General features: G+C 39.2%; 1 protein-coding gene across 1 annotated transcript in view; it reads left to right on the top strand.

Moving 5' to 3' along the window:
- sec31a (SEC31 homolog A, COPII coat complex component) overlaps positions 1-19,796 on the top strand; it is an 83,856-nt gene that overhangs the window by 56,602 nt on the left and 7,458 nt on the right. Inside the window, 6 exon segments of the mRNA XM_052036586.1 lie at positions 4,197-4,286; positions 6,607-6,742; positions 9,141-9,434; positions 14,340-14,378; positions 16,283-16,344; positions 18,252-18,518. Of these exon segments, the coding sequence (XP_051892546.1) occupies positions 4,197-4,286; positions 6,607-6,742; positions 9,141-9,434; positions 14,340-14,378; positions 16,283-16,344; positions 18,252-18,518 (888 nt within the window).

Raw genomic sequence — 19,796 nt, 5'->3', positions numbered from 1 at the left:
TCTGGCTGTAGTTCTATATTTGTGAAGGGGTGCTGAAGTGATGAGGGAGTTTTTCTCCCCCAAGGGAAAATGCTGTCATTTTGTCTTTTATTGCCTTGATTCTTCATTTTTGTTGATAACTTTTTTTTTAAATCCCATGTTGTTTTGATGCCATAATTAGAGCCACAAAGGTGTTGACTAAAGCAGACAGATTTTTAGATTGACAGCTGGCTGCAGTTACCTTCTCAAGCTGCCTCAGATGTTACCAGACTGAAAGCCTATGGCAGATTGTAGACTGGTGCTATCCATTGTCATCGCAATGAAACGTACATTCTCTGTTTAATTTGTCCTCCTAGCTTCACTGCATCTTATTTGCTCTCATTAAACAGAGAGCTGGATGATTGTGAAACAAAATGAACAAACTGAAATTATTTACACAACTCCAGAATTTTCAACATCTTTACCACGATAATTTTTGCCTTAACTAGATTTAAAACAAAACACTTTATTTTTAAGAGATTTATCCAAGCATGTGTCCTGCTCATCTGAGTTTGTTGTTCTATAACCTTCACTTTCAAAGCCATTTCAGACCACACCCAATAAAGATGCCATTACAAGATGGGAAATGTAATAGTATGGAAAGTCCAAGTGTTTGGTCCTGGACCTTATTTTCCCTTCTCAGTCACAGAGCTATACCTGTGGTCCATTACCAATTCATTATGTGAAGCACTCTTGAGGCATTTTTATTGTGTGCTAAGGTTTATGTAATTGCCAGTATTTCTTTTACTTCCCCATCCTGGTATGTTACCGATACAGGCATAAATAACCTGCTTGAATAATGCCATGTTCTCAATTGTGGACTGTTAGTCATTTGTTCTCTTCACAAAGGTTGATTATTGATAAAGTACTGTTTCTAAACATATAATTTGGATTTGGGTTTATTGAATCAAGAATAACTATATAGGTGAATAGTATATAATTTTGATGTCTACCAATCAAGTAGCAACATTTCACAACAATAACAGTGAATTCCTCCAAGAAACTATATTTGGCAGTGACTGTTGCTTTGGGAATACAGGACTGTTTTTTTTATGTGGAACATTCATGACATCTCCCCATGTAGATGCATTTCTCCATATTTGTTTATTTCAGACTGTGACAGTTCTATCTGTAGTTGTGCTTTGTTTTCCTTGACGTGAACTTTATTGCACTTGACTCCCTTTTTTTGCATGAGTACTGTGGTGTTCTCACAACTACAAGACACTGACCCAGCAGTTCTTTCTGACTGCTGCTTAACAATAGGATTTACTGATCTTTTAGATGTCCAGTATCAAAATCATGCGATGATAGCATCCTCATTTCCACAGGTTTTATTTCCTTGACTTCCTGATGTTTTAAAATATTGAGACTTCAGACCTTGAAATGAAGTTACAATTTTCCATAGCACTAAGTATCTTCAGAAGTATTATTTAAAAAAACAAACAAAAGAACGTGTTGTTAAGCTATTGGCTTCTGGGGAAGTAGTGATTTGGGCTGGCTGCTGCCTGGATTGGCTCTTACCTTTCTGGATTATTAGATTCACCAGTGACTCGAGGATTTCCTGATTCTTCTTTTTCTGAGAAGTTTTTCCCACCTCAATTTTTTTTCCTTTCCTGTGGCCAGAACTTTCTGTAGCCAATACAGCTGGAGTGTGGTGAGCTTTCCATGGCTATGGATTTCAATTGCTGATTTAGTATCACTGTTGGCCTTTATGTGAGGCAGAACATTCCTATTTTGATGACCACTTGCAGAGTTAAGAGTCCCACCATTCTGGCTGTATCAGCTACAAGACAGGATTAATCAGAGGGTCTGAGAGAAGAATAAAGCTCATCATGCTGGATTTGTCACATGGATGGAGGGTCATCTGTACAGGTTGGCTGTAACGTGATACCATAAAGTTTCTAGGAATCCATGTTTACATTTTTGCTTTACCTAGAGGAAATTTACCCCTTCCCCCACTAATGACACATTCCCACCTGTGATTTAATTTGTTTCTTTATTTTAACTCTTTGCTCTAGCCACAGGTCCTCCTCAGTTCGTTCTTGGCTTTATTTCCACCGGTGATGCTTGGGAACAAACAAAGCTGAAATTGCTGGAATCATTTAGCAGATTCAAGCAAAGTCAGGGGGGGAAAAAAAAAGAGAGATTCCTGCCCTTGTCTCAAAGATGCTGCCTCAGTGCCTGTGTGTTTCCACATATTCTAGTTTATGCTGTCTGGACTAGAAACATGTTTCCACCAGGCTTACTGAGCCTGTAATTTTTTTGTTTTACTGTTCTTATTTTCTAAATAGTCTGCAGAAGGTGGGGAAAACTGGGGTTGGCTTTCTACTATATTCTCTTTCTGATATATTTTGGGGACACAGTTCAAGCTAAACCCATGGGAGAAGGCATTGACATCCTCAGTCTCAAGGTTGGGGTGTGGACCCTGAATGTACCACAGAGTAATATGTGAGCTTTGAACTCTGCTTCTGAAACTTGGACCCCTTTGACACTTGAGCTGAATTTTGGAAGCAATGTTCAAAACCCGTATGTTGCTCTGTCATGGATTGAGCACTTGCAACAGAGGGTGAATTTTCTATCGTCAGCTTTAAAAACAGTGTGCTTGATCACTTTCACTGCAGAATAGTTATAACTCTTGTACCTTCAGTTTGAGATGAAAAGCAATTGTTGTTAACGTGTTCTGAATTGGTTCCACTTCCTTAGCTGCTGGATGATGCTTGTTCAAAATATGTTTATATTGCGCTGCTGCTTTGATTACTTAGCACATGGCTGAAGTGTGGCAGTATGTGACAAGAAAAGTTTACACTTTGTTCAAATGCAGTAAAACCTTGCTAGTTTTTTTTAGGCTACTGTTTGACAGAGCTGGGGAAGCCTCTGAAACCTTGCAAAGTGGCTGTAACTCCTGTATGTCCCTTGTCGGTGAATCCTGAGAGGTCATTTGGGCTGAGAGTATGTAGCTCTGCTTGATCCAATCATTTCCAGCAGATTTTGGCTGGAAATATGCTCTCTGGACTAGAAATGTGGGCAGTTTGCCTTATTGTAACCAAGGAGATCAGGAAAATTGGTGCTCCCTCTCCACTGCCCAGCTGAGATCAACCAACAGTGCAGAAGCCAGCTATTGAATCATCTGGAGCAGTAATTTCCCCTATCTCTAATTGTCACAACTCTCTGGGGGGGGGGGGGGGGGGTGGACGGAATACGAGGATAAAGCCCATACATTCCTTATCCAATATTACGCTCTCCTGTTCAGTGTGCCCATGAGAAGAATGGGAAGTGGGAATCCTGTTTAAATCTACGGCCTCAAAGCTTGGGAAGAGAGGTTTAACCGAATTTCCATATTGGCCGTGAGCAGATTGCGTCCAATTTTATCTCTGTACTGCACTGTATGAAGCATTTGACTCTGACATCAGGAACCAATGTATTTTTCTCCTCCAAGTGTGTTTCATTCCACAACTTCCTGTACTTTTGCAATATCTCTTAACTGGGAAAATCTGCTGGTTTGGTCTGGTTTCAGCAAGTGTGTTCCATTGACCTCTTTTATTATCAGCAAATGTTATAGGCCCATAGAGTCATAGAGCACTGAAACAGGCCCTTCAGACCACCATGTCCATGGCAACCATTTTGCCCATTTACACTAATCCTATTTGCCCACAATAGCTCCACATCCCAGCCTATTTAAGTGCCTGTCTAAATTCCTCTTGAAGTAGTGGTCATATCTGAATTCACCATCTCCTCTGGCAGTGCATTCAGATATCAATCACTCTGTGCATTTTCAAAACAAAAAGGAAAAACTATGGGAAAATGATTATGACAATTTACCCTTGGAGAGCCTTGTGTGAATGCTTGCAGACACTTGATTCCAACCTGGGACTCCTGTTTTGTGGCATGGTGTGGTGCATGATGTTTGAACTGATTGTGTGTCTTCATGACAAAAGTAGTGCTAATTTGAATAGAATGCATGCAGGACAATATTTTTTAAACATCATCTCTGAAATGTGGTCAGTAATATTGCTTATCTTCAAATTGAAAATGTCTTTAAATTGCATTGGTCTTTACTTACTTTTGTTTGTGCATATCTCAAGGGAGCTTTTATGCCATCCTTTACTTTTTTTTGTATGTGTGTTCTGTGATTCTTTATTTTTTTCCCCATTATTGGTGTCTGTCTCTGTTTGCTCCAGGTTAGACCAGCCCCTACTGTTACATCATGGAGTAATCAAACATCCACTGCCCTTCCCAGCTTTATACCAATCTCTGCATCTAACACACAGGTACAATGGTGTTAATCTCCTGCTCTCTCAATTAGCAGCCTCTTTTCACTTCAGAAACCAGGGGTAGAACTTAATCCTTGGCCGGTAGCAATAAACATGCAAAATAGTTGCACGTTGTACTGTGCTTCCAAAAATCAATTTCATTGACTTCAATGGAACTGAATTTCCAAAGTGGAGTAAAATTGTAAGCCACTGCTATATCAAAAACAGAAAATACTGGAAATATTTGGTAGGTCAGGCAGGATCCTTGGAAAGAGAAACAGTGTTAACTTTTACGCTTGAAAGACTTAGCATAAGAATCCATATCCTGTGTTTGGTGCTACCGACCAAGAGGCATTTCTATCCCACAGTGTTTAATTCAGCTTGATTTGCTTCATCCACTGACTAAGCTTTATCTCTGGTTTACTGCTATGTTGTCTGAGTTTTATTTTGTTTTAAATTTGGGGGAAATATGCTAAACATCTGACTTCGGAGTAATGGTCACATACATGCAGTCAGTTGATGATTTGATCTAATTCTGTAAAGAAGTTCCATGCACCAGCCATTCCTGAAACCTCTTTATGGAGGGCACTGAACACTAAGAAGGGAAAAATAAGAGTATTTATTAAAATAAGAATATTTAAGATCAGTTGTCCTCCTTATTTGTGTGAGCTTTCATTATTGTCACTTACTTCAATGTAGCTTTTTTATGGGTGGGCAGGAGATTGCATTTAAGGCGAGAATTTGACAGTTTCATGATTTGTCGTGAGAAGTGTTTAGGAATGTTTGATTGACTGCGAAAGGAAATTAAGGAAATGACCTCATGCTGAGGTACTTGAAAAATTGTTGCTGCTGCATTGTGCAGGTCTCATTAAAGGTTTATAATTGTAATTTTGAATTTGATTACTGGAGAAGCTGTTAGTTGTTGCACTAAAGATATGACAGGTTACATTATTAACCATTTTATTTTTGCAGAGCTCAAAAGTATAGGACATGTTCAAGTACATTGGCACTCTCTTGTTGAATGCAGAAATAAAAGCTTAACAGCAGTGAAAAGATGGAAAAGTAAATTAATCTTCTGTCAGTCATTCTGAACCACATGGAAAGAGATCCAGTTTCTGATATCCATGTTTTTTTCCCAAGTTCGTTTTGGGTGATGACCACAGATCTTAAAAAAAACACACGTTTAGTTCTATTCTAAATTGTGATCATTTTAATTTTAAGAAAAACTTTCCTTTTGAGGGGGAATTTTGTCCAAACTGTTAACAGAATTACCATCAGTTTCAGTTGCTTTCTAGAAAATAGAGAAAATGCCAGCTCTCCGGTATGACTTCGAACATTTCTGCACTTGGGAATGAAATTTGAAACTCACAGATATCACCCCTGATGCAGAAATGTCTGAATTTGATTCAACTTTTAAATCAGACCATATCTTAAAATTAATGAGTTAGAATTGTGGGAAAAGGAGATTGCCTTCATATTGTATAAATTATGTTTTAGAAATTTCACGATGATCTTCGACAAGTGTTGCAAATTTAATGTATCCTGTGCTTCCCAGCTGAAGTGATGTGTAGACGTTGTCAAGTAAAAATAATAGACAGCTTGTCAGTGAATTTTTTTCTGCTGTAGCTTACTTGATGATAGAGCAAGAACTATAGTTCTTTTACATACAGACTTTAGTATATATGGAGTCATAAAAGTAAAATTGACTATAATTATAGCAGTGGTGTGAATGAAATAGCAGTTGGGTTCTCAGTAAGAAAATTGAAAATACATTTTGTATTAAAAGAAATGGCTGCCTGTCTGGATCCAGACTTGCACTGCTTTCTAAGTACTTTCTATTGTGTTCACTTTGATCTTCTGATTTGTTTTCTGTCCCTCAATTTCCATTAGTGCTCCCATACACTCAGCAGTTCTTTCTCATGACCCCTCGGCTTTGTTGCCTTGCTCACTTCAATAAATACATATTGTTCTAAAATAAAACATTTTCCTTACTGCCTTTTGGTTCTTCTGCTCCAAAATCTTCCTTTTCCTACTCGGTGCCTGCATCTGCCAAAGCTGTTTGAGACGTTTTTTTTAAACAAGGGCAGCTTTATAAAAGTAGGTTATTTTAAAGTTTGTACTTGATCCAAGAAAGCCACATTCTCAGTCTTTGAATGAAATTGCTCAGAGGGCTAACCTACCTCATGGTCCCATGCAACAGCCTCTGAAATCTATACAGCTTTCTAAAAGATTCTTACTGTTTGTATCATGTTTATCCTTCTTGTAGATGCATATCTTATCAAAGTTGGGCTTTGAGTCTGGTTCCATACATTCATGGGCTGTTTCGTTCATTCCACAGGGTGAAGCTCCACTGCCACCAGGATTTGCAGTGCCGGCAATTCCAAATCCTGTTGGCCAGATCCAGGCACCAAACTCGACATCCACTGCATATAATGTCTATTCCCAAGTTGGATCCCGTCAGACATTCCCTCCAAGTAAGTTTAATTGTAGCACACTCTCTCTGCTCTGAGTCACAGAAATCATCTGATGAATAAATCTAACCATATTCTGATCAGATGATAGTAATCAAGCCACCTTCAGAAAATATACATTCTCAAGCAATTCCATGATCCTTAAATATGTTTGTTATCCATTCAAGGTATCCTGTTAGTTGCACTTAAACATCTTGGAGTAGTTGAGATAGTAATGTTGCAGCACGTAGAATTGTGATCCCAAACTAGCAACAAATTTGGGCAATACAATTTCTAAAGGTAGAGTTCTGATTGGCTGTTCAATAGTTAATGTTTGTGCATATTTAAGGTTTTAACAGTTTTACTTCAGAAAATATACTGTAATTTAAAGCATTAAATCTTTTTCTTAATGATATCCTTTCATACTCCCATTTTTTGTAGCCCTGTTTCATTATAAAGAATTTCCACTGAACAGGGAAAGTGTGATAAATGTTTGGCACTCTGCATTTTATCTTTAGATACATCTTGTAAATTCTGTTTTAATACCTATATTCAAGCACCTGGATATTCAGGGTAAGCAAATGACAACTTGTACCTGCAGCACATCTTTAACCTCAAGACTCTAAGCACTCCGAGAATTTTCCACTCTTGTGGGAGTTACAATATGGTCAATGTTGTCTAATAGAAAATTCAACAGTAACTTCATTGTTCAGACTAGTGAGAGTGCAGAGCTTGCCACACATGGAATAGTTGAGGGTGAGTATGTTGAAGCGCTCAAGTTAAATGAGGGAAACATGATTAGAGGTTTGTGCAGAAACAATGAGATGGCGTAAGAGGAGGTATGTGTGAACTAGAAACACTGGTGTAAACCTATTGAGTTGAGCTCTCTTTTTCACTGATGTAATTAAACCAGGATTGGATGGTTGGTATAAAGTAGACTGCAGGTAATTAGGATCACAAGTTGGTTGAAATGTATTTAGGGGAACCATGCTGCCTTACTCCCTCTTGCACTCTTCACCCTTCCACACTTTGTATCCTCAACAATGATTCTTAACAGAGTTATAAGGAGATGTAGAAAATCTCTGATAATCTGCTGTCTGATTGTTTGGCATCTGGCTCACTCTGTTGTTTTCAGAGTTCCCTGTAAACTCCCCATTTCCCACTGTCCATTTAAACTCACCAGGGCCCTGTTTCCCGCACTCCCTTGAAACTCCCCGGGACCCTGTCTCCCACTAAACTGGCCAGAACATGGAGGAGCAGCAGCTCAGTGATGAATACAAAACTAAATTTCACTCAGTGCTGTTCTCTGGCAAGAGGAAAGGAAATGTAGCAAACCACAAGTGGCTGAAGGAACTCAGCAGATCAGTCAGCATCGATGGAGTGAAATAGACTGTCGATGTTTTGGGCTGAGACCCTTCATCTGGACTGAGATAGAAGAGAGGGTGCTGCCCAGTTATAGCAGAGTGGGAGGGGTAGAGGGGTGGGGAGTGGGTAAGGAGTGAGGTATCCAGGATCAGCATAAAAGGAAATGTAGTTAGCTCCTTTTCAATTGCGAGTCCCTGATGCAAACACTAGATGGCAGACTGAGTGATAGTGCAATGTATCCAGCCCCAGCTTGCAAGAAGCCAAATTCATAGGGACTACTCACCGCAGTCACCTTTATAGGTATTGGCAGTGAGCTGCTTGAAGTTGTGGTTGCAGAATATGGGAACTTTCAGCAAGATAATTGTCATTGAAGCATAGCCATGTTGTTCCACACTGAAGTTTGTATACAGTTTCCCCTTGAATAACGTCAGAGAATGTGACATCTGGGTGAGAGTCTCCTTCCCTCTTCCAGCAGCTTGAACTGTTCTGCCTGCCCTCTGCTCGTTCTGCCAGTCATGCTCCATTCCAAGGAGGATGCCTATGAATGCACCCGTGTCTGAGAACAGCAGAGCTGCAGAGAAATCTGAAGCCAACAAAGGTCCTTTCGAATAAATGTTCGTAGATTGTAATAATCGTAGAAAACATCAAACACTTCTAGAGATGTAGTGTGAACCAGTGATTCGCCTGTAATAAGTGGCTGATCCCTGTAAAATCAGGGTGGTGGATTGTCCTTCCTGCTGCTGTGTTGAGTTACTAAAGAATCTTGGTTGAAGCATTGAGCTTCAGCATTCACTGCGCATGGAATCTAACGTCCTTTGCAATGTGGCGCTTGCTGCAATTCATCTCACAAAGAGCACCAGTTGCAGCCAACAACATGTGCCAATAATCTCAGCCCCTTGCTTGATAGAGTTTTGCCCATTCACTTTAATACAAAGTTTGTAATGCAATCATATAGTAGATTTTGTTCTCTGCTTCATTCTGACCTAGTGTTTTAATGGAATAATAATATATTTGATCGTTCTTTCTTGCTTACTAACGTAGTAATTTTGTTTTGTAGCTCATCAGCCACAGCAGTATCCTCATGGAGCTGGGGGTCCAACTTACTATCAACCTCATCAACCTACTGCACCTTCAGCCCCATCTTCCTACCCATCTGTATATTTGCCACCTGTTCCTTCTCACTCTTTGCCTTCAGCTGTGGCTTCTCAGTACCCAGGACAGCCACAGACTTCTCCTACAGCCTCCGGCCCTGCTTCTGCTTTTCCTCCTCTCTCTGGAGCATCCTATCAGCATGGCGGACCTGGAGCTCCAGCGTCCTCTGTGGCCTACCCGCCATCAACCGGACCACCAGGTACACCAGCTGCAAGTATCAAACTGCCTGCCTCACAAAGAACAGGTCTGCTGTCATTGGCATGTTGCTTTCATTTCCTAGTTTGAACATGTTTTGCATTTAATATTGTATGATTGGTGGCATCGTGGTTGATATGCTGGGAGGAAGTAAAGCATGACCTGCGTGAAGGCAACAGCACCTTACTGTGCATTGTCCTTGATGTAAAGACCTTTTTAAATTGGCTCCACCTTCATGAAAAGTATTTGGCTAGCAATTTTGTTCATTCACAAACAAAAATGTATTGCCTCAAGACCCTTGCATGATATGTGCATGACAAAAATGGCGCATGGCTCTTCCCTGTGAGAAATGTTAGTTACCTCTGCCTTTTCATGAAGGTAGTGCCTATTTTAAACTAAGATTGTATGCATGGAGCATGAAGAAGAGCAAGTGAAATATTACATTTCTCTGTTGCACTTTGTCTTCAGTTACTCATATAGACTTGCAGGTTTTGCATTTACCCTCTGCACCATGGAGGATGAGTCTAAGTTATAATTCCATCAACTAACTTCTATCTGTTTTAACTCCTGCATGTCACTTCACCAGCGAAAACATAAACTTGGTTGGATTTTCACCAAAGCTAGAATAAAAGGCAGATACTTGGTCCATCTAATCCATTGCATTCCTTTTATCCCCTGAAACAATTCAATCCTTTTAATCATAATGCCTTACTGTTTTTCTACATCTTTTTTTCTTCCTATCTCTACCTGCATTTTAAATCTGGCTTTCTGGCAAATACATTCCACGTTTTCATATATCTTTCAATGAAAGTGTTTTCCTGGATTTGTATGGAAGCACCTTAACTCCAATTCTGGATTCTCCCACTGGAGAGAGAGAGTTATTCCTCCTTTACCTGTCAAGTTCCTTCATTGTTTTAAACTGGTTACAGATCGCATTGGATTAATGATAGCACATCTCTGAGTCACAAATGTGTGGATTCTAGCCCATCTCAGAAGTTTAAGCACATAAACCAGACTGGCATTCCAGCCCAATAGTCAGGGAGTGCTTTATGGTAGGAGGTGCTAATTTCCAAATGTGAAGTCTGCCCTCTCAGATAGGTATTATTTTGATTGACTTCATATTTCCCTACATTGCATTAGTTGACAGCATTTCATTAATGTGTAGTTGGATGTGAAGCCCTGACATGGAGAAGGCTGTCATATTTCCCATAATTCTTGAATTCCATTACTTCTGGTGAATGTAACATAAGTTTACTCAGTTGTTCATCATAAATGAATTTTTTCAAGCTAGCTACCAGGTCTGAATTACCTGTGAGGCCATATCTTCTTGAAATATGATGTTATTCTAAATGGGGCCTGACCATTCCTCAGTAAGGCTTTATATTTTGATAGCTTTTAATATATTGCCTAACATCCCATTAATCTTTTTGACTATGCTCTGCTTGTCTGGGCAAGATTTTAATTGTGTTTAGACATAGGCACCTAAACTCTGCATTCATCTGAGTATGGTACTTTCTCATTTAGAGTGTATTTTTAGGATTGACCACCTCATTTTGATATCGAGTTTGTTCAGTCCATGTCGGTTTGGAAATTGTCCTATAAACTTCCTCTGACTATTTAGAATGCACTGAATTCAGTTTTGGAGGTCATTGGACTACTCTTTCCTGGATGCATAATTTCATGTAAGATGATAATGGGAAATGTTCTTCATTCTTTTTCCAAATTCAAATTAAGGTTAATGACCTTGGTATTCATTTCTGGAAAGTAGCCATTTGTTCTAGGTCTCTACTTCCTTGTATTTCGTTTTCCTTCATTCATCTATTGACATATTGAATATTCACAATAGAAATGTCTTCATTAGTCACTGTTGTAATTGACAGACAATTTACACTCTGCCTGCAGCAGTGAGATAAAGCTTTATGTGGCGGGGGGGGGGGGGGGGGGGGAGGGTGGGCAGGCAAGTAGTTGAGTGGGAAAAATATTGCTCAAGAAACAAGGAAAACTCCCTGCTCCTTTATCAGAAGGGTTGTGCCTCCAACTGTAAACGACCCTTTAACTTTATCTGCCAATGATATATTTATCTATCAATAAAAAGGATGTATTTAATAGTCCCTGAATCATCTAGTGCTTCTCAGTTTAACAGTTTCCTTAAGTAGCCTGAAAATTAAAAAAAATTAACTAATGAATTTGGAAGAATCTTCTTTACCCAAAAGCTGGTTAGAATGTTGTCATTAATGCCATGCGGGCCAGTCAAGATCATTATTACAGTTGCCCTTAGGAGTGGGTAGATAAACAGAAAAGATGAAGGAACAGAAAATATTTCGGAAGAAGTAGGGCAGACCAGACTCATCTGCAGCAAAATGTTAGTTGGGGTGAATACGCTGGAGGTGTTTTTTCTTTGTTATTATTCTTCTCGACTCATGTATCTTTATGTAACTCTCTGAGCCTTGGTTTTAGCCAACAGTCTCTTTTGCAGAACTTTTTGAAATGTCTTTTAAAGCTTTGTGTTTTTCACATCTCATAAATCTGCTTCTACCCTTCTTGTGACACTGAAGACCTGGTGGCTGGGTTAGCTAGATATGACCGACCATATATAAACCACACTGGCATGATCCAGTCAATAAGCACTTTTCCAATTTCTTTTCTCAGCTCATCAGGTAACTTAAAATCTTTCAAATAAATTATAAAATGCCACAATAACATTAATGTTGAGTCCTAGGGACTTCAATTTTATTAGATTTGCTTTTCTTTTGTACATATGTAGTTATTCAGATCTTTATTTGAATATAATCTGGCCTTTTGCCTTAAGGAAATCTGTGGTTTATCTGAAATGAAGGCGTTAATTATTAACTCTTGCTAATCAGAAGATAATAGTTTCAGATAATAGAATAGTTGCTTGCATTTAGCAGGTTTGAGATTATATTGATGTAAACTCTTAAAAATGAATAGAATGAGATGTGGCGAACAGAAGCTCAGTTTGTAGAAGCATTAGATAACTGGAATTCAACAGAAACTATTTGAATCCAAGCCTTTTACTTGATCAAAGGCATCTTGGTGTCAGGCAATTTGGAATGGCTTCATGATGACGTGTTTCACCAGCATTGAGGTCCTCACAATGAATTGGAGGAAAAATTGACATGAATTAGTTTTAGAGTCTTACAGTGTGGAAACGGGCCCTTCAGCCCACCATATCCTTGTGGGTCATTAAGTACCGATCTATACTAATTTCATTTTCCAGCACTTGGCCCATGATCTTCTATGTCATGATGTTTCAAGTGCCCATATAAGTACGAAAGCATTGTGAGAGTCTCTGCCTCCACCATCCCCTCAGGCAGTGAATTCCCAGATTTCAACCATCACTCTGGGTGAAAAAATTTTTTTCTCGAATCCCCTTTAAGTCTCCAACGCTTTACCTTAACCCTACACCATCTGGTTATAGACATCCCTGCTGAGGCTAAAGATTTTTTTTCTATCTATCCTTTCCATCCCCTTCATTATTTTGTATGCCTCAATCAGGTCACTTCTCAATCTTCTCCACTCCAAAGAAAACAAACCCAGTCTGTCCAGTCTTCTCCGTGCTAAAAGGTCCATCCCAGGCAGCATCCTGGTGTATGTCATCTGCACGTCCTTGTAGCTTGGCAACCAGAACTGCACACACAGCTCCAGTTGTAGCCTAATTTGGAATATGTACATATTGCCTTTAATAAAGGCCTTGCAACAATTCCATGGACAAATTACTAGTTGTAGAGTGTTACATGAAACGCATTAATTGTGAAGAGGGATTAATTTTTTTCTTCGAAATTTGAGAGTAAAACTTCCGTCTTGCATTGCTCCACTTGTGAGGAGCTGAGGTGTGTGATTGGTTCACAGAGATGATCATGGCCTGTAACCTTCTGTGCTCTTCACAAAGTAGAATGTTGTCAATTGATGGGAAGGGAGAAATTGAGAGAGTTAATGCCATCTCACTGGGCACATTAACTCCGTTCATCCCAGGCACAGATCCCAGAAACTGGTGTGAGAACCAGTGAAGCATCAGTAATATTATTCATTCTGATACTGCCTGATTGGCTGGTGAAGGCAGGTGCTCTCGCAACATTTTATATTATCTACATATGAGCACTTGAATCACTAAGGCATAGAAGGTTATAGACTAAGTGCTGGTAAATGGGATTGTGCATGTATTAGGTACTTGGTGGTCAGCTTGAACTTGGCAGGCTGAGGGTCTGTTTCAGGACCGTATTGCTCCATGGCTAAGCAGAAAACATTTGTGCTTTTCCCATCACATTCTTCCATACCATTAGATAAAACAGAGGTATTTATTTATCACAAGCAGTTCTTTTTATTTTGTGGCTTGTGAGCTTTAAAACCCTGAATTTAAGTTTTGATATTCATATTTTTGATGTGGTATTCCTGCTTGATTTAGAAGTAATCCTATGGAATCTAAGAAGTGTGGCTTCCACACTTTTACAGTGTGACTGGAGCTCTTAACTGATGTGTATTTTCAATGAAAACACTGCCACAGTCACCATGTAGCACCAGCCTACAAGCTGGGGAGTCGGGAGCCTTGTGCTCTTCGCTCTTTAATGTTGTTGATAAAGTGCTTCCAGTTTGTTACTATATGTACATATTACTCCAGTGTAGGTAGAATTTTTTGCAAACTAACAGATCAATTCATTGAAACACCTAAGCTTTCTACTTGTGCTTTACAAAAATGAAGAAATAAAACAATATGTTTGAAGGAAAATTGCTCCTTTTGTCTCTGAGGTTTTGGTGCCTGGTAAATGTACATTATTAAACCAACCAACTACTTAATTATCTGAGAGTAGCCAATTAGCAAACAACTATTTAAAAAAAAAGATGTCATGTTTGTGTGTCTCTAGTTCTGAATTAACTTTGCTTTTGTCTACAGGAGATATGTATTCCCAAGACCAAACTACTTTCTTGGAAGGTGAACCAGAGTTAGTGAAATATTCAACTGGAAATCTCAGTTGATTTGATTTGAGAATAATCTGTAAAAATTCAAATATAATCCCAATGATGCCAAATTTTAATTAAAATGAAACATTATTTATGATTTCATTAGCACCGTGATAATCCACACCTCTATGTTATGTTTAAATTTGCTTCTACTCGAGGAAAATAATCCTGTGAAACTGTGAGCACTGTTCTGTGTGGCTAGGTTTACTTTAATTGCATAGCTTTGGGTTCAATTTTATTTTAACCCAGTGAAGTTTTGCATAAAATAATATTTCTGCTTTTGGATTCGAGCATTTCACATTCAGTGAGGTGTGAAGTTGAGATCTAAAAGCAAACTGCTGTTGCTCATTCAGCTGCAAATCCTGCTGTTAATGCATAGCTGCATTTGGCTGCAGCAGCAGTCTAAACATGTAATGTTTAGTATTAGTTGAAAGTGTTTGACATTTTTATTTTCCTCAACCCTTCCAATTACACCCCAAGGTAATGATTAAAATCTATCACATAATGCAGGAGTTAGAATGTTGCAGAGTTTTTCTATTTTTATTCAGTGATCATAAGATTCAAGAGATGAATCTAATTGATTACGCTGCAATTTTATTTTCCCTTTGACGCTGTATTGACACAAGTATTTTGTAACTATGGCAATATTTTTTACATGCGGGTAGCAGATTATGGTGGGTTAATTACAATGTTGTTCATAGGTAGCAGTAAAATGTTGGCCACATCAATTTTTTATGCTGCGTCCACTGGAACAAAAACAGGTTTTCATGCATGCAAATTGCTCCTTACTTGCATGTTAAGGTGGTCAAATTATGATAATGAACAGAGATGGCTTTGATGTACTTCAGTATTCAAAGTACATTTCTATAGCTCTTAAAATAATTGGACAGATTCTCTCATCCTACAAAAATCCTGTGTCCTTAAATGGCAGTAACAGGGTGGTAAAGGCTTCCAAAAAAGCAGAGTTTGCAACACAAAATTTGAGCAAACGTGCATCTCCAGATTTAGTACAGAAGTGACATTTGGCAAGTTTTCATGCTTGATGATCTATGATTAAGGATGCTGCAATGATTGAAAAGGAGAGGACATGGAAAATTGGGAAATAGTGATTAGATGGTGATAAGTTTCGCCTTCAAAAATTGACTTTTGCAGGAGCAAGATTTGAGAACTTTAAATAAGAGGAGACTGCAGAGCGCCTTGGTTAACAGGCATGGTTAGGAACAAATCAAAATTCAGAGAACCAAATACTAAAGCATTTGTTTTACAAAGTGTATCAAAATCTGGCTAAGGATGCAGGTGATCCATTGCACCCATCATTTGTAGAATGTGGAAATTTGTAATATGTTTCAATGTGTTTCAATGAAATTTGTAATACCAGTTCAGATCATTATCAGAAGTTAAACTGTAGCAGTTGAACAAAGAGCAGGCTTTGGAACTTTTGCAAATTCTTGCATTGCTGCTAAATGTCAAATAAGTTCTTGCCTTCGTGATTCAGTTGTTCAATCATCTTTGAATCCAATTTTGCGTGGTATTCGAATACTTTGGCAGTGGATGTAAAAAAAATTTTCGGAGCCTTTAATGGAGTACTGACAAATTGTTAGAAGCTTGGTCTTCACCGTCACTAAGAGAGAGGTACCTAATTAAAAATCGGCAACTGAATACTCCTAACCAAATAACTCCAAATTCTGCCGATTTCAAGTTGGTCTCTTCATTCTGGGATCTAGGAGAAAAACAATAAAATGAGGGAAAAGATTGTAAACACCTCTCTTGCCATTAATGGTGATGCATGCTTTTTAGATTGACATTCAGGTAATTTCTTGTCTTTGTCTAGCACTCTTGTAACTCAAATAAAAGGAAAATATTTCTTTTTCAAAGGACCTCAAAATGGTTGGAATGACCCTCCAGCTTTGAGTAGGATGCCAAAGAAAAAGCAAATGGTAATTGAACAAATACTTAAATATTTTTAACTTGCAGATGGGATCAATGCCAAAGATTGTATCTGAAGTGGGCCAGTGTTAGTGACCAAAGTATAATTAGGCCAGGCAACAGTTTTAGCCAATGTTTAATGCATTTCTGATTTTTAATCTCTATTGTAGATTTCTTTGTCCATAATTAGAATGGTGTTACCTATGTAAGCCAGCCATTATATTGTAATTATACCTTTTTGTTTTGGGGCAGCACAGCAGGTAGTGCTGCTGCCTCGCAGCTCCAGTAACCTGGATTCAATCTTCATCTCTGGTGCTGTCTGTGTGAAGTTCTCCCTCTGATTGCTTGGTGCTCTGGTTTCCTCCTGCATGCCAAGTGCTTTAGTTTGGTCCTACATACCAAAGCTGTGTGGGGTGGTAAGTTAATTGGCCACTGTAAATTGCTCCTAATCCAGGTGGTTCGGGAGGGAGTAGGGCATGTGGGAAAGAAGATTACTGGGACATAAGAGGGGATAAGGTGGAGCCGACATAGACCTGATGGGTAAAGAAATGTAAGAAAATATGAAATGGTTGTTGCACTGTTGCCTCTAAAGGGAGAATGAAATTATAATTAATAAATTAAAAAGACAAATTGTCAGGAAGTGTGTAAAACTCAAGATTCTTAATGTGACTTTATGCAAAATTGTTATCTAAAGATAATAAGGAAATGTGTAACACGTCAAAAATACTATTGAAGTCTCCACCTGCTCTTCTGACCTGGCCAAAACCCCCTCCCAAATTCTGATGACCCACTTGGACTCTCAAAGTGAAATCTGTCACTGTTAGACATACAGTCACAGGCTTTTGCTAGCTGAAGGTGACAGCCATTCAGAAACCATGAAATGGGCTTCCTGCTGGCATTTATATTCAAGTTAAGCTCGCTGCTTGACCTCATGTGAAATCAGCACCATGGAAGCGAGATTATACTGCTGGGCCCACATGCATGTTTCAATGAGATTATCTTCCTTTCTTTTAAACTACAAAGCATATAGGCCCAGTCAGCGTGATCTCTGCAGCAACCCCTTCTATCCATGTGCCATGTCCTTGCCCATTTCAATAAGCCTGTCTATATCCCTTTTGAAGCTTCTCTACATCCTTCGACCACTCCCAGTGGCACCTGTCATCAGCAAACTTAGATATCTTACACTTGGGCTCCTCATCCAAATCCCAATATAGATGGTGCACAGTCAGAAGCCCAGCACCTTCCCAACCCCAAAATAAATTCATCCTTCGATTTTCTTTCCACAATCCACAGCAGTATGTAACTACCAATTCTGTATCTTCTAATTTTGTTTCTTACCTTGTATGGCAATTTATCGAAGGTATTCTGAAAATCCAAATGCACAACATCCACTGGTTTCCCCCAGGCCTGTCTGCTAAAGTTGAAATGTCAGACTTGATTTCACTTCTGTAAATCCATTTTGTCTTGCCCCTGTCCTTCTGCTTTAAAAGTGTCCTGTTACATTCCCTTAATAATAGATTCCAGCAATTTTGCTACTATAGTTGTCAGGAACCTGCTACGAATGATATCAAATCTCAGGATGAATGTTGCTCACCTGAATATTTTACATTCAGATTGCTGCCTGTTTCTGTTGTTAATTTGTTTTTGTTGCCAAGTTAAATATGTGTGCATTTATTGATAATTCAGATACTGGTATATTTTCATAAATGCACAGTTTGCATGTGTGCACACGTTTGTTGAACTGTTAATTTATCATCTCTGAATCCCACAAAATTGTGAATTTTCATCGTGTGTTTTACTCTTAATTTTACTTAATTTTACAACAACTTTACTATTGGCTTTTTGACATTAAACAATTCAGGCTGACTTTTGATTTGTTCAATAATTATTCTTTATTTTCATTTACAATATTTTGCAGTTCCCAGGCAACTTTACGCCTCCTGCACCCATCACTGCTCCCATAATGAACCCAGTTGCAGACCCTCAGGCCTCGATCCAGAACCAGCAGGCTCTTCCTCTGCCGCACAATTCGTTCCAGACTTCCCAGCAACCTCCAAACCAACCAGGGGTTCAGAATCCGTATCAAGGAATGCTGCAGCCAGGAATGCAACCCACGGTACAGACAATGGTGCCAAAGCATAGCACTGAAGAAGCACCTGGTGCTCCAACTGGTGACATGATGCTGGTATGAGAGTTTTCTTGTGTTTTATACCTGTGCACGTATTACACACAGGATAAACTTGGCATTAGTCAAAATCAATATACTCATTCTCACATGGCGAACTTGATCCCAGGTAGGAACGTAGAACATGCACAACATAAGATTACGGTTTCTTTATTAGTCACATGGGTATCGAAACACACGGTGAAATGCATCTTTTGTGTAGAGTGTTCTGGGGGCAGCCCGCAAGTGTCGCCATGCTTCCGGTGCCAACATAGCATGCCCACAACTTCCTAACCCGTACGTCTCTGGAATGTGGGAGGAAACCGGAGCACCCGGAGGAAACCCACACAGACACGGTGAGAACGTACAAGTCCATATAATCTTGCACATATCACCATCACATCAGTTGCCTTCAACTTCTTCTGAACGGACTGAGTCTGTTTTCTTGACAAGGTGAACCTTCGACTCATTTCCAGACTTGTAAATAGAATCAGGTAAATAAACCAAAGAATGGCTTGGCCAGTTGTAATCTAAACATTAGTTCATATCTTTGTGCCTTGGTTTGCATAAGCAGTAAAGGTTGAGGGGGCAAAGAAAGACTGAAACAATTGGCTGTCATAGCTAGAAAGCAAATATTTTGTTTTCCTGTCCTTAGTACTTGGAGTAAATATTTGTTTAGTTTATAAGTGCTGGTAAAGTTGATTCTACTGCAGAAGATCCATTCAGATAGAAAAGCTGCTTGATTATTCCAAGCATTACACAGGCTATGTGGTAATTTATTTTGGGATAAGATGAGCACTATTTGTGTGCCCTTTGTTTTATGTACCACATAAAATTTTCTCCAAATTTGGTGTCTCCACTTCATTTCTTGTCCCAATTATGCCACCGCTCCTCTCAACATAAACTCCTGGCTGTGGCAGGTATCTATTTTTGTAGTGTTTTCTACTTTATTCATCTGGGAGCTGGTGTTGATGGCAAGACCAGCACTTTTCATCCAGCCCTTATTGCTCTTGAAAAGGTAGTGGGGAGCTGCTGCCTGGAACCTCTGGGAGAAGTGAAGTGTATGTGTCCTGTTGCTCTTCAGCCTAGGTCTGAATATTATCTATATCTTGCTGGATATGGGCATGCACTTTCCCATTAACTGAGAAGTGAAAGGGGCTTCTTGTGCAACTTGAGACTCAGGACATCAGGACTGAGTTATAGAGAGAGGTTGAACAAGTTGGGACTTTGTTCATTGGAGTGTAGGAGAATGAGGAGTGATCTGATAGAGGTGTATAAAATTGTGTGGGGCAGAGATAG

Source organism: Pristis pectinata, chromosome 2 (genome assembly GCF_009764475.1).
Source record: "Pristis pectinata isolate sPriPec2 chromosome 2, sPriPec2.1.pri, whole genome shotgun sequence".
NCBI lineage: Eukaryota > Metazoa > Chordata > Chondrichthyes > Rhinopristiformes > Pristidae > Pristis > Pristis pectinata.
This window is presented reverse-complemented; position numbering and strand designations above follow the sequence as displayed.